This window comes from Aspergillus campestris (genome assembly GCF_002847485.1).
Source record: "Aspergillus campestris IBT 28561 chromosome Unknown P168scaffold_13, whole genome shotgun sequence".
NCBI lineage: Eukaryota > Fungi > Ascomycota > Eurotiomycetes > Eurotiales > Aspergillaceae > Aspergillus > Aspergillus campestris.
In genome coordinates, this window is record NW_020194348.1 from 598,329 (window position 1) to 612,827 (window position 14,499).

Here is a 14,499-nt window from a genome sequence, read left to right on the forward strand (position 1 = left end):
GATTGAAAGACAATGGAATAATCAATCACAAACAGGAATGACCGTGAAACGATCGACCGATAAACAGATGGAATAGATAGAGCAATCAACTAGAATAAAATAATAATAATAATCAACTAGAGATCCAAGGAAAGGTAAGATCAGATTCCAAGGTAAATAAATAAATAACGGAATAAGAACAAGGTTTGAGGGGAATGGAAGTCAAACCAGTCTCAGACTCATCGATTAGAGAGCGAGAGACCGAAAGAGCGGGGATGTTTGGGAGGCAAAACAGGTCAACAGGTGGCGTAATCTATTATTAATCGATCGGAACTTATTCTGGGCAGATATCAGACTTCTGTGTACAGAGTGCTCTTGAGTATCGTATAGGAGAGATGGAAGAGGAAGAAGAGAAGAAAGGAGGGATAGGAAGAAGGGAGAAGAGAGAAGAGACTGATTCTCTTTGTCCTTCTCTCTGCTTTAGGCAGTCCCATTCCAAAAGTTCCAGGATGACACGTCAAATCAATGCCGGAGCACTGAATGCATCCGATGTATCCAAGTGGGTCCATTCTCTGGTTTCTCCCTTTCGGTGATGCACTGATGCCATGGGCCTGGACTCATCCATGGTACTCTCTCTGTCTTCTTGCTCTTCATTCTCTTCATTCTCTTCATTCTCTTCATTCTCTTCATTCTCTTCATTCTCTTCTCTCATACACACTCTCCCTACATTCTACATTCTCTATTATCTATCCTCAAGACTATAAATATAAAGAGAACTCATGGGAAGATCCCTCTAATTCTCTCCCTCTTCCCCCGTCTCAATCCCTCCAGTGTCCATATATTGATTACATCATAACACACGATCGGCACACAGCTCCACCTCCCGCCCAACCTTTCGTCAATCCTCCATCATCTTCCACTGATTATCTATCTTCTAGACCGAAAGTACCATACATACTATTTACTTACAGTACTTACAGTACTCACTAGTATCGAATGTGGATAAGATACAGGACAGGAACAGTACTCAAACCCAATAGTATCCTCCTATACAGGATAGATCAAACAAGTCTACCAATGTTCAACACACCATCTATCCCGTGAAACACCGACTCCACTTGCCTATCAATGGAGGTCGTGGATCGCTGGTGTAGATAGAGAGTGGAGTGACGCTCCACTCGCCACTTACCGCTATCCATCCTATATATATCACGTGTGTGATATGCCAAGTTCTTACGTTATCGATCACATGATGGTCTCAACTCTTATATAAGAGAAATAAATATCTCTACTGACCACAGCCCAAGGATAAGTTGATATTTTGTCCCGTACAATCTGATCGAAAACACATCACAGCATGCTTAACATTGGAATGAACGAATGGATAAAAAAACAATGAAGAAGAATGAGCATCTATATCGCCAACCCCATCCCCAGAACGTATGGTCTATCCACTCCCAACATGCACCAAACAAAAATCACAAAGACCGCTGGCGTACATTCGTGGGCCTGTGCCAGCATCGACCGTGGAGTACATTGTCCATGTATAGAGAAGTCGTAGAGGGCAGTCGTATAAAAACAGTCGTAGCAGCCACCGGTCGGTCACAAAAGAGATGTTCCAGACCGGGAAGAAACAAAACAACCAAGGGGAGGAAAAAAAGAGAGAGAGAATGAAATTACATCTCCTTCATCCGCAGCACAAAGTTCACAATCACCGCCGCCAACAACGACAACGCCAACACGGTCGGCCCAAACCGATCGTCAATCCCCGTCTGTCCGCGTTTGCGAATACTCTGCGCCCGCCAGTGAAACGTCACCAGCGCGTAGATCATCGACCCCATGGCGATGATGGTGAACAGGCCGGCGGAGATGCGCCCGACGCGGTCTCCGAAGTTCAGCAGGCCGACGGCCAGACCGCCCAGGATGACGGTGAAATTCAGCCAGGAGAGGAATGTGCGCTCGTTGGCGAAGAAGACTTTGGGTTCGACTCGTGTGGGGAGTGCGATGCGTTTGCCTTTTTTGAAGGTTAGTTTGTTGGTTTGTTTGGATTGGATTGATTTCGTGGAGGACTTACCTGGGGCGGTTTGGAGGAGAGGTTGACTCGACATTTTGACGTGGGGAGAATAGAGAAGGTGGGGAAAAGAGGGAGGGGGGGAGATCAGAAGCTGTAGCAGCTCGAAGGTAAAATATTGATCGATAATATAGTAATATCGATCGAGTGCAAAAGAAAGATAGAAGACAGAGCTCTGAGAAGTAAGGATGAGCTCTCGAGCCGTTGATGTAACGAACCGAGGGCGTGACTTGAGTTCCGGGATTCGGGTGGATGCTGCAGAACTCAGTCAAAAGGGTGCATGCCCAGAGCTCGAAATATGACTGGTCCTTGGCAATCAACTAAACTAAAGATTTCTCACAGATAGTACTAAGGAAGGAATTAAAAACTAGAGAATAAGAACCAGTGTAATTTCTCCAACCAGAGCTAGCTCGTCAACTTAATCTCAAGTATGCGGATTAGGTAATGATGATGACCCACGTGTTCAGGCTATTGCCTGAGGCGTCTACGGATCATTATTTTACCGTTTGACGGACTACTGTGGCGGTGGCTGTGCTATTTACTGAGCTAGTCCCAAAATAGCTGTAAGCCACACGCGGCGCCGCTCTGTCACCCCCGAATGGTGATGCCACGGCCCAAACATCTCAACTACATTCCCCCGGTAGCCATTCATTGTTCACATTGACCTCTCGCTTACCATCCTCGAATTGACTGCATGTAAGCTTGACAAGCTCTATCCTCCCCCGCTCCCCCATTCCTACTGTCTCTCCAAGTCCCACAACCACCCATTCCCTCTCAATCGCATCGGGGGCGGTCCATGGTTGTGTTTACCGGACTCAATCCCACCAGACCTTCCCCCGCCTCCAATGCAAACACTAACTTTTTAAACTAAGCTTCAGTTATTAATACCTGAACCCCATCCATACTACACAATGTCCGCCGAAACCTCCTCCACCTCGGTGAGTACCGCTCGCGTGCGGTGAACGTCATTCCCGCATTCCCAATCGCCAATGGGAATCCGCCAATGGGCTCAATCGCTGACTCGGTTTCTCATCATAGCCCATTCCCGTCGAGAAGCTCACCAGTATCGCGACGGAGGTATGTCCAATCTATATACCTGCTGATCCTAGCCAGAACCCCTGACTCAGACTGACTCCTCCCTAACCGTAGGCATGCGAGACCGCTCTCAACGCCGTAGAAGGCTACGAGCACGCCAAAGTCGGCGACTGGAACTCCCAGATCATTGTGAGTCCTCCTCCCTTCCACCTAAGAAAGAGTACATCAAACTAACACCCCCAGAACACCATCCTTAAAGCCCTCATCACAGCTACAACCCCCTCCGCCGACACCGCCCCTCCCTTCCGCTTCACGGTAAACAGCACCATCGTCCAACAAGGCCTCATCGACAAGTCCGCCGCCGCAGACGGCAACCCCTCCAACACCGGCAAGCGCGGCATGCACTCCGCCTCGGGCGCCTACTGGGACGTCAACCGCGACGGCATGTGGACCTTCAAGTACCCTGGTGCTGAGGAGCGGGGGCTGGATGTGGTTATTAGCGTTACGTGGTTTGCGCTGGGTTGAGGGTTGATATCTAGGCTTCTTGGTTGACGCTGTTTACTTTGTCGTATATTGTTTGTTGCGTCTGTATCTATCTGTCTATCTGTGTTGTCAGAAGCGTGCATATATGCGCTGTGTGTTGAGCTGGTTTGCATAGTTGCGGCTTTTCTTTGATATTGTTACTGTATTATTGTTATTTCAGTTCCCGCTGTTACTTTTATTGGGATATTCGGCATATGTCACTTTACTTTCGGTGTATCTCCTGAAAGAGTTATACATAATAGACCCTTTGTTTGTCTTCTTTGTCCTTGCGTCTGATTGTATGATTGATATGATTCAGTCAAGACATACTACTTTAACAGTTCGAGCAGTCTGACAACTTGGATGGTATATATAAACGGTTGATCGGGTAATGTAAAATGGAACGTGTAACCCTATATGATACTCCCTACTCGGTAGATAAATACTAACAGCAAACAAAATCAAACCCCAAACAGCTGTAATAACAACCCTGAACACCAGGAAAAAAAAACAAGGAAGCATATAAGTGCCTCCCGCCCAATCCGAAGCGCCATGCTAGCCCATATAAATGAAGGAATTAAAAAGGAAGAAGAAACAACAATCACAGTGACGACAATCCCACCAGGTATATCTGGCTACCTATCGAGGCTCGGAGTAATCGTTGAGGGCAACGCATACAGCGCCGCGGTGGTGGCCGCTATACTGGCGGATGATCTGCCCCGAAGAGAGCTCCCACAGACGGGCGTAGTGGTCGCTGGAGACGGTAACGAGGTAGGCTGAGTCGGCTGAGAAGGCGCAGTCCCAAACCCAGCGTTGGTGGTTCGCCAGTGTGGTCTCCAGATACAGTGTTCCTGTGTTTGGGTCCATGGGGGGCCCGTCGGGTTGCACGGGGAAGCTCTGCTGGGGCTCGTTGCTGGGTGTGCTTGGCGTGGCGCCGTCGATTAGACTGAATGGGTTCAGTTCGTCGGCGGCTCGGCCGTTGGGTGTCAGGCGGAGCTGGAATTCTGGTGTGGTCGCTGCGGGGGACGCTGCTTTCTCTGGGGAGAGCAGGCCTTTGGCCTTGGCGCGAGCGGCTGCGGCTGCGGCTAGCTTGGCTGGCTGGTAGTCGAGGTCTAGGTTCCACACCTTGGCTGTGTGGTCGGCGGAGCAGGTCGCGAGATGCTTGACGTCGGGGGAGAGGAGAACCCGCGTGAGGTAGTCCTTGTGGGCCTGGAAGGTACAGATCGGGACGATGCGTGTGATCTCGGCGTCTTGGATCATGCGCCAGATATAGACGTTCCCCTGGGACTGTTAGTTGTGCTATGCGATTCTGATGCCAGTCTATGAGTCTACCTTTTTATTCCCCGCACACAAGAGAGACCCGTCGCTGGCGACGCTCACACTGTGCACGGCAACGTCATCTTCCGGAATCAACTGGTGGGTGCAAACACTCTCCCCCAAGTCCCAGACACGGACGATGCCAGCGCGATCGCCGCTGATGAGCTCGCCCTGATTAGGATGAATCACGACGTCGTTAACAGGAGCCTTGTGGGCATAATTGCGCTGCAGACTGCCAGTGCGCGTGTCCCAAACTTTAACCGTGTTGTCCTCGGAACTGGTCACCATCCACTTTCCCTCGCAGTGGAAAGCAACGCCGGTGATGTTGCTCGTGTGGCCATCGAACGACATGATCGGATTCGGGTTGGATGACTTGATGTCATACAGTTTGATGTTGTTATGCCCCGCTGCGGCCAAATACCGCTTGTCGGGGGTGATGCATAGACGGTTTACTTGGGAATCTGGATGTTGGATGGTGCGCGAACAGATCCCCGACAACGCCTCCCAGAAGCTGCATCGCTTGATGAGCGCTTAGATACTATTTTCTGGGTCGGGGCTCTTACCGAATTGTATGGTCATATCCGGCTATAATCGCAATCGTTCAACATGGAGCGACTCAGCAGTGCTCGGGAGTAACCGTGGATTTGATTACGGGAGATGGTAGTGGGGATACTCACCAGTACAGAGAATAACGCTCATCTTGAAGATACAGTCAGCGATGGGAAACGGGAGCGAACGAGGTTGGCGGGGAGGTTTGAGAAAGGAGAATCGCAAGTGAGGATGCAGCCGAAGATGATTAAACCTCGTCGGACAAACAACTCAAGACTGACTCCGGAGTGTAGATCTGCCGGTTTTATCTCCGCCCGCTGCTTCCCGCACGTGAGCGGTGTGGTAGGCGGTCTCAAAGGCGGAAAGATGATCTCCGATCAAATGACTGATTTTCCTTGCGTTTTCTCCGAGTGGGATTTTTTGATCTCCTTCCTGTCTCGTCAAGGAATCGTTGTTTCGGTTCTCTTGGTTTTATGAACAGAAGTCTATATCCCTGTACTTGTCCTCCTTGCTATTGGAGATATTCTTAGTGGTTACTGTCCTTACCATCGTCAAAGGTGGACTATACTACGACATCGCGAAGATCTGCTTCAGCCTTGCTTGGACTTACAACTGCACGCTGCCACCTGGACGATACGACTGAAGGACGGTACTGGAAGCTCTCTCTATCAAGTTGCCTCATTTTCCTCCGATCTGCTATCTTACCTCCTCAACATCCGAACTCAAAAATCAAAAATCAAAAATCTCAAACAGCCACTACGGCCTGAAAGGTACACAGCACTCCGCATCAAGCTAGTTGATCTGTTTCTCATTTGGCCTCCCTACAGCTTCTATTGTGTTCATGCCGCCTGCTACTCTCTGACGTGGTGGACGTCGTACGTCCCCTTAGTCGTTCGCTTGACAGTGGTCCGGAGCCTAGGGCATCGCAGTAGGCCATCCGGTTGAGCTGGCCAGTCTGTCGGGATGGATGGAAGCACGGTTGAAGGTATTTCTACCTCTCTTGAGACCTGCCCTTTCGACCCTCAGGAGCTCTTTGCCCTTGCGGATCTTCCATCTCCCCCATCTATCCCTGACTTGCGTCTGAATGATCTGGGGCTTACACCTCTCCCTGGGTCCCAGCAGCGGTCTGCCGACGAATTCGCAGCTTCTCCACGAGATGATGAACGTGGTTTGCCAGACGTTGGTGTAGGCGTCTCGGCCAAGGCCAGCGAATCTCGGACAAGCCAACTAGAGCCACCAGATTGGGATCTTCGTCCTGTAAGTCATGATGACGTGGTGGACAACAGCCAGGAACTATTACGGCAATTCTTCGATTCCGAGTCTGCCCTCCAAGAACTCAATGCAGCCTTCGAGTCCCGGAAGCGGACCGGTGACGATGCTTTCGATGAAGAGTTTGGATGTTGGGGCGTCTCCGGAAAGAGACGCCACATAGAACTGCCACAACATCAAGACACCGAACCACCGCTTGAAACACCCTCCCTATCCTCTCCCGAGTCGTTCCTTCGTCCCGACCAGGGTGAAACCGCTCCCCACACCCCGGCCGGGGAAGCGCCACATTCTCCGTCTTCCTTATTCAATGCCTACGATCCTTTATTCGACGATCCAGACTTCGATTTCGGGAATATCGACGATGAGCTGCCGCTAGACTTTGAGCTCGCCCCACATTTGGCACATGAGGATAAGCCCGCGGAGGGTAAATGTGAAAATGAGAACGCAAACCCGGTCGACATAGCAGATCACACGGTACAGTCTATTATAGATAACGCCACGGAGAAACTTCCGGAAATATCTTCTACCAGTGAAGCCACGAAACAGAGATTCTCCTTGAAGACACCAGATCTGGCCAATAATGCCAACCGTGAGGTTCTCCAGCGGGTTTGTCCGCAGCAGGAGTACACGTCGCCTTATCCAGTCTACCAAGGGCCTCTGGGCTATCTTCCATCGGCACCAGGGATCCATGTCAAGTACCTTGAAGTTGCCGAAGATCAAGTCAATGATCGATTCCTTACCCTCAACCATCGAGTGCGGCAACTGTCATATGAACGGACCAAGTACAGAAACGCCTGGTTTCGGTGGAATACGACCGACACTAAAACCGGCAAGACTAGGGAGCAAGCGTTGCGTGACGAGACGGCCCTGCATCGACGCTTGTCTTCCCAGCGCCAGTCGAAGGCGGAACAGCACCGGAAAGAGGCTGAAGAGTGGAAGCAACGCTTTTACGACCTCAGCACGGTCTACAACAATCTTCTCTACGAGATCAACGTGCAACGCACCATGCCAGCGGTTGCGCCGACCCCGCAGGGATACCGGCCGCAGGGTACGCCGCAGGCTGTTTCGGGCCCACAAACTGCATCTGGACCGTCCTCACAACCACAGTCGCAGGGCCACAGTCGACCGGTATCCCGGGGGCAACCTGCGATGGGGCCGCCTCCCCAATCCACACAGCCCGCGCCTGCGAATCCGGCTCCCCGCGAGTCTCGCCCGGTCACCATCGACTTGACAGACGAGCCAGAGATCAAGGCGCCCAATTCCGTTCCCGCTCCGACCCCTTCACCAGAGCAACAGCAACGCCGCAACGATCTGCTACGATCGCTGCAAAACAAGGAGTACGGGTGGCTCAAAGACACAGACCACAGCGACCATCACCGCGCGACGTCCACCCCCAGGACTTTCCAATCCGGTACAACGGCAATCCCCGAACGAAGCCACAGTTATCCCCCGGATCATGGAAGCGATGCTCGCACCGACAGCGAAAACGACGAAATGGTCCGTGCAATGGAAAAAGAATTAGCACAGGGCTGATCAGATCTGGCGACACTAGTGGTCTTATGATACCCTTTACACGATACATGCATTAGAATGGATCGGCGTTTGATTTTATTTGTTTATTGTGTATGATTAGCGGGCGCATACTGTATGATATTCTTGTCTAGGGTGGACTGGACTGGATGGACACTGGACAGAGGCAGGATGACCACAGATAGGTATGTAGGTTCATGAATGAACCATTCAATCGAGAAGTACAGATAGAACTCGACAATAAAAAAAAATCCAAATAAACACATTTCAAGAATATTCTATATGTAACCTCCAACCCAACCACCACTACACCACACTCATACATTCATACACTCACCAGGCAGACACTGTCCCCCGCCCCTTGGCAAACTCAACTAAGAAACATACATTAACTTCCGAAGGTAATTGGGTGGTGGTGGTGGTGGTGGTAAGAATGCAAGTCGCCCTTACCTCCCGACACCGCCATCTTGATTTCCTTTCTTTCCTCTTCCCTCGTTTCCTCTCCTTCAATGTTCGATGTTCGATGTGATGGTTGGGAGAGAGAGGGGGGCGGGGGGCGGGGTGTAAAATACGGTATGGTATATTGCTGGCATTTCGAATGGGTATTGTGATTTTCTTTATGTGAGTATTGGGGTTGTTGATGGGGGGACTGATTGTCTATATAAATACTACTACTACTCCTACTACTCCTACTACTCCTACTACTCCTACTACTCCTACTACTCCTACTACTCCTACTACTCCTACTACTCCTACTACTCCTACTCAACTGACCTATACAACTAGCCAAACCTCCATGATAGTTCAAATTAGATGTCGAATATATAGATTGAACAGCTTATATCGATATACAGCTGTTAACGATCTACCTATCTATCGATCATATCATTAATCGTGGAAATCGTAAAGTTCAACCTGCGGCTTTGGATGGAATCAACGCACACCGCGCTGTTTGCTGGTAGACCAGAAAATAGAATAAAATAAATAAAAGAATAATCCAATCACATCCAATCAGAATGGAAGAACCAAGATGACAAGAAGGGAATAAATAAAGGAGATAAAGAAGGGAAATAAAAATGGGAAATAAAAATGGGAAATAAAAATGGGAAATAAAAATGGGAAATAAGTAAAGGGAATAATAGAAGAAAGTAAGTAGAAGGAAAGAGATAAAGGTCAGGTCTAGAGGTACCAATCACCAAAACACGCTTGACAATGCATATAGATCGCAGTCTATATAGGAGCTATTATAATTTGGGCCTTGAGTCCAATTACTCAGTTTCTGTCGGAGTCGTTCCTGTCGGACTCTGGTGGTGGGATTGGGGCTTCTCGCGCATATCGGACCCATTGGAGCCGTTGGAGTCGGAGGACCCATGCTCCTTTAGCTGTTTTCGGGCCTTCCGCCCCCCGCAGCAGGCGGCACAGCACGACCCAGACTGCCAGATGAAGGCGATGAGGTTCAAGGCACTGGCGATCCACATGAAGGCCAGCATGCGGGTGCCGATTTCGGCCTCGATGTTCAGCTCGTAGGAGGAGTTGGTGAAGACGTTGCGGAAGATGAGGAACATGACGGTGGCGACGACGGAGGCGACGATGGTGAAGAGGGCGGTGATGAAGGTGAGGAAGAGGAAGGGGCTGCTGCGCAGGAGGACAAACGTGCGGCGGCGGTGCGGGGGGTGCGCGGCGTTGGTCTCGACCGAGGGGGAGATGCTCTGCGGGGGCCGGGACGAGACGGCCAGCGGGGACAGGAAGATGAGCACAAAGGTCAGGACGGTGGCGGTGATGAAGAGACCGAACATCCAGTAGGAGGCGATGCGGGCGATCTGGAGGGCATCGCTGATGTCGGCGGGGAGGGCGACTAGGATTGTCAGTTGTTTCCTTTTTTCTTCTTCTGTTCTCTTCTCTACTGATTTCCAATTGGACCAGGGGAGAGAGGGGAGAGGGGAGAGGAACATACTACTAGCCCCGGCGAGGAGTTCGCTCAGGATAATTTCGACAGGATTAAACCAGTAGAGTGTCTTGGGACGAGAGCAGTGGGTGATGCCCTCACTGTTGTAGCCCTCACAGAAATTCCACAGGCCGACCTGGTAGAAATCGTGCAGCCCGATAGAGCGGGCGATAGAGTTGATGAGGACGGCATTGGGGACGGAGAGCGGGATGATGTTGGAGAGATCAATTTTGAGAAAATAGGTGTTTCGTAGGACGGGTTTATTGGATGTGTTGGCGATGCAGACCAGGAGGAGAAAGATCCAAGCGAGAAAATAGAGAAGAGAGCGCAGGACGCGATGGGAGAGCACGGTGGCCGGTCGCCGGCCGTACTCGGGCGACGGAGACCGTGAAAAGGTGGGCAGTTTTCCCATATTCAAGTAGGATCATAGATGTATAGCAGAGATCATAAAAGCAGATCTCGAATGAAAGAGATCCAGAAGGATTGGGGAGAAAGGAATTATAGGGGAAGAATCTGGTTGACTAGACTAGAGCAGCGTCAGCGATCGATTACTCCATAATTGATTCATAGCGTGTTCCGCTTGACACGATTCAGGCAAAGCCGGTCGATCAGGGCGATCCCTGCTTGTTTAATGATCCGCAGGGCTGCTAAGTTATATTAATTCAGACAAACTAGGAACACCAGAACACAGACCAAAAGGAGTGGTGACGCTGATCCAAAAGAGAAGAAAACGATAAGAAGAGAAGAAGAATCGAAGAGAATCAAGAAATAATCAAGATCATAAAAATAATAATAAAGAAAATAAAACGTCATAAACACGTACCGAACCGATACCGATACCATACCGGGCCCGTACCCGATCGATACCGATCAATACATATCATTTCTTGATTCTTTTACTTCGACTACTTATACTTCTCTTCTTATACCTCTACTCTTCGTCTCTTTCTTCTCTTCTTTTCTCTTCTTCTTCCTCTTCTTCTTCTTCTTATTCTTCTCTCCCTCTCTATTTACTATATATAAGATAGAACATGAAGTGGCCCCTGGCCCTGGCCCTAGCCCTAGCCCCGGCCCTGGCCCTTCTACTCCCCCTCGTGGCCGCCCTGGACGACATCACCATCGACGGCACCATCACCGCCACCCACGCAGACCATGAGGTCCCTACCGCAGACCATCCCTCCTACTCCTCTACCAAGACCCTATCCCACGATGAAGCCAACAAGTCAGCACCCACAGTAGTCGACCCCGTCTCTCCCAATCCCGACAATGCCTCCACAGTCACGTCCGTCTCCGACTCGGTGACGATGACGCTGCTCATCGGCGGCCAGCACACCAAGCTCCTCACCAATGTCACCGCCAATTCCACTCGCACGCCGACTCCCTCCCCCTCCCCCTCCCCGATCATCAATACCCAGCCCTGCAATGGCCATCCCGAGTTCTGCGCTCGCAAATACTCCAACGTCTCTATTGTCGCCGCCCACAATAGCCCCTTTGTCAAACCGGGAAATGTCGCTGCCAACCAGGCGCTCGATGTGGAGAGTCAGCTGGACGATGGGATCCGCATGCGTATGTATATCTATATATACATTTTCATCTCGAAAAGACAGAAGCTGACCAAATCAGTCCAGTTCCAAACCCACCTGGTCAACAACACCGTCTACCTCTGCCACACCAACTGCGACATCTTCAACGTCGGCCCGCTAGAGACCTACCTCACCCGCGTCGCCCAATGGGTCCGCACCCACCCCTACGACATCGTGACCATCATGATCGGCAACCCGGACTACATTCCCCCCGGGAAATTCGTCGACCCCGTCAAGCGCTCCGGCCTCATGGATCTGGTCTTCACCCCGTCCAAGATCCCCATGACCCGCGAGGACTGGCCCACCCTGTCCGGCATCATCTTTTCCGGCAAGCGCGTTGTCGTCTTCATGGACTACGAGGCGAATCAGACGGCTTACCCGTGGCTTATTGAGGAATTTGCCCATGTCTGGGAAACGCCTTTCTCGCCTACGGACCCTACCTTCCCTTGTACACTCCAGCGTCCTCCGGGTCTGTCGCCGCCGGATATGGATGCCCGGTTGTACATGGCTAATCATAATCTCAACTTGAACGTCAACCTGGCTAGTCTCAACCTGCTAATCCCTAACACTGCCTCCCTGGTCGAGACCAACGCGGTGGATGGGCCGAGTAGTCTCGGCTTAATGGCAAACCAATGTACCAGTGAGTCCCCTCCGTTCATCTCTCCTCGGATCCAAAGGTTCTAACTTCCCAGCGCAATGGCACTACCCGCCCAACTTCCTCCTAGTAGACTACTACAACTACGGGAAGCCTAATGGGTCGGTCTTCGAGGTCGCCGCCCGGTTGAACAATGTGACGTACGAGGGACACTGCTGTGGGAAGACCTCGTCTGCTTCGGGTATACAGCCGGGGTGTCTCCATTACCTAGTTGGATTCCTCCTTTTCGCTTTGTTCTAGCGAACGGTAGAGATAAACGTGATGAGATACGATGTGCTACGAACTACGACCGAACTACGAACGAACTATAAAAACGAACTACGAACCTGACGAGCCAAACTACGAACTACGCTACGAACCACGAACCTAACGAACCTATATAAACGATATCCTTTATATGAGTCAGCGTTATACTGTACACTAGACTAACGGTGTTATGAATCTATAAATATAGGGTCCTGTTTACAGGTTGCCTACCCAACCTACTATACCAGTGTATGGTATCATACTTCGTATCTATACATCTTATCTTTCACACTTAGTATTTACTAGTATGTAGTACTAATGTAAGTACAGGGATCCAGCAAACATCCCCACTCACTCAACCTAACTAGCACTGCACTATCACTGACTTACCCAAGGTACTGTAGATACGAGTATCGCATAGTCAGTTATCGATAGGTATGTATGTAATCAATCTTACATCATCATTACATCACACATACACAAGATAACATCAACAATACAATATCATATCATATCATATCATATCAAAATAATCATAACAATATTGAAACATCTATTTAAAAAACACTCAAAACTACAAGGTATACAGACACACAGACACAGACCCAGCCCACTCAAACCTAAGACCCAACCCATCGAACCCAGCCTCAAACCTGTACAACAACAACAGCAGCCACCCCCTTGCACAATACGAGAATCCCACCGTTCAACCTAAACCATACACACCTAGGCACAATAGGTAGGTACCAATAGGTACAATAGTATACTACTACCGCCACACAGAAAAAAAAAGACCCGTAGCAAACATGGATAGTCCCTGCCCCCCTCCCCCCACCCACACCCCACTATTATAAATATAAACCGTAATTTTATCATCCATCCCTGCCAGATAAGAGTCGAGACTCTTGATGTATATATCGCATCCGCCACCCGCCCGCCACCCACGCGGTGGGGCGTTTTGGCTGGGTGCTTGGCTGGGTGCTTGGCTTTGGGCTACTGGGTGGCTTTGGGTTTGGCTTTGACCTTTGGGCTGCTGGCTGGCTGGACTGGAATGCTGGCTGGGCTGCTGGGCTGTGTACTTTACTATACGTAGATGGAGTGGGTCGACTGTCTAGGCGCTTTCTTTTCTCTCTCTTTTTCTCTTTTTCTCTTTTTCTCTGTTCTAGTACGGAGTACTAACTATATTATAATATAAGTACAGCTCCATATACAGGCTTATGATAGTTGATTTAGATACTGGGTTTAGAGAAGTTAGTATGTACTGACGATGCTCTGTCTATCTATCTATTCATCTAGCCATCTAGCCATCTAGCCATCTATCTAGAGGTATATATATGGTCTTCCACTGAAACATCAATAATCTAAGTGATAGACTATCTGTCTGTCTATTTAACACGAAACTATCCCATCCTACTCAACGCACCATCCCAATTAACATAACAAACAACAAAGTCGAAAGTCAACAGACAAAGTCATGAGAAGGAAGAAGAAGAAGAAAACTCGGTACAATCAGTCCGTCACGTTATCGTAGGCAATAATACAGAGTATATACAAATCCTCCTCCTTCACAATGAAATGGAAGACATTCGAGAAACGCAGAAAAAAGAGGAAATAGAAGAAAGAAAGAAAGAAAGAAACAAGCAGACCAAACTCGCGCGACGATTTGTCCTGTTCGACCGACTGACCACGCATGTACCGAGAAAGTGAATATGAAGATGGAATGAAGATGGAATGAAGATGATATGATATGATGCGAGGGGGAAAAAAAAAGAAAGAAGAGGGGAATATATCGATATTT

General features: G+C 49.7%; 7 protein-coding genes across 7 annotated transcripts; 4 read left to right on the plus strand and 3 right to left on the minus strand.

The window, feature by feature from the left end:
• Positions 1-424: 424 nt before the first annotated feature.
• P168DRAFT_66158 (uncharacterized protein) lies at positions 425-1,280 on the plus strand. The gene has a single exon (XM_024842086.1). The coding sequence runs from the start codon at positions 520-522 to the stop codon at positions 967-969; it is 450 nt and encodes a 149-aa protein (XP_024689466.1). The 5' UTR covers positions 425-519; the 3' UTR covers positions 970-1,280.
• P168DRAFT_293258 (putative vacuolar transporter chaperon Vtc1) lies at positions 1,281-2,380 on the minus strand. The gene is made up of 2 exons (XM_024837771.1): positions 2,054-2,380; positions 1,281-1,993 (listed from the first exon to the last, which is right to left on the minus strand). The coding sequence occupies exons 1-2, from the start codon at positions 2,085-2,087 to the stop codon at positions 1,656-1,658; spliced, it is 372 nt and encodes a 123-aa protein (XP_024689467.1). The 5' UTR covers positions 2,088-2,380; the 3' UTR covers positions 1,281-1,655.
• A 499-nt stretch (positions 2,381-2,879) lies between these two features.
• Positions 2,880-3,872, plus strand: P168DRAFT_293260 (dynein light chain Tctex-type family protein). Its single transcript, XM_024837772.1, has 4 exons — positions 2,880-2,988; positions 3,089-3,127; positions 3,200-3,274; positions 3,329-3,872. The coding sequence occupies exons 1-4, from the start codon at positions 2,962-2,964 to the stop codon at positions 3,608-3,610; spliced, it is 423 nt and encodes a 140-aa protein (XP_024689468.1). The 5' UTR covers positions 2,880-2,961; the 3' UTR covers positions 3,611-3,872.
• A 152-nt stretch (positions 3,873-4,024) lies between these two features.
• P168DRAFT_275416 (WD40 repeat domain-containing protein) lies at positions 4,025-5,698 on the minus strand. Its single transcript, XM_024835492.1, has 4 exons — positions 5,602-5,698; positions 5,488-5,509; positions 4,940-5,435; positions 4,025-4,888 (listed from the first exon to the last, which is right to left on the minus strand). The coding sequence occupies exons 1-4, from the start codon at positions 5,621-5,623 to the stop codon at positions 4,247-4,249; spliced, it is 1,182 nt and encodes a 393-aa protein (XP_024689469.1). The 5' UTR covers positions 5,624-5,698; the 3' UTR covers positions 4,025-4,246.
• Positions 5,699-6,193: 495 nt separating this feature from the next.
• P168DRAFT_66199 (uncharacterized protein) lies at positions 6,194-8,440 on the plus strand. The gene is made up of 3 exons (XM_024842087.1): positions 6,194-6,243; positions 6,301-6,458; positions 6,596-8,440. Exons 2-3 carry the CDS (start codon positions 6,441-6,443, stop codon positions 8,273-8,275), a joined length of 1,698 nt encoding a protein of 565 aa, XP_024689470.1. The 5' UTR covers positions 6,194-6,243; positions 6,301-6,440; the 3' UTR covers positions 8,276-8,440.
• A 644-nt stretch (positions 8,441-9,084) lies between these two features.
• Positions 9,085-10,937, minus strand: P168DRAFT_275419 (SUR7/PalI family protein). Its single transcript, XM_024835493.1, has 2 exons — positions 10,227-10,937; positions 9,085-10,127 (listed from the first exon to the last, which is right to left on the minus strand). The coding sequence occupies exons 1-2, from the start codon at positions 10,627-10,629 to the stop codon at positions 9,541-9,543; spliced, it is 990 nt and encodes a 329-aa protein (XP_024689471.1). The 5' UTR covers positions 10,630-10,937; the 3' UTR covers positions 9,085-9,540.
• Positions 10,938-11,248: 311 nt separating this feature from the next.
• On the plus strand, positions 11,249-13,080 carry P168DRAFT_313203 (PLC-like phosphodiesterase; the record flags this gene model as incomplete). Its single annotated transcript, XM_024839641.1, has 4 exons — positions 11,249-11,515; positions 11,546-11,783; positions 11,841-12,440; positions 12,493-13,080. 4 exons carry the CDS (start codon positions 11,249-11,251, stop codon positions 12,693-12,695), a joined length of 1,308 nt encoding a protein of 435 aa, XP_024689472.1. The 3' UTR covers positions 12,696-13,080.
• Between the last annotated feature and the right edge of the window lie 1,419 nt (positions 13,081-14,499).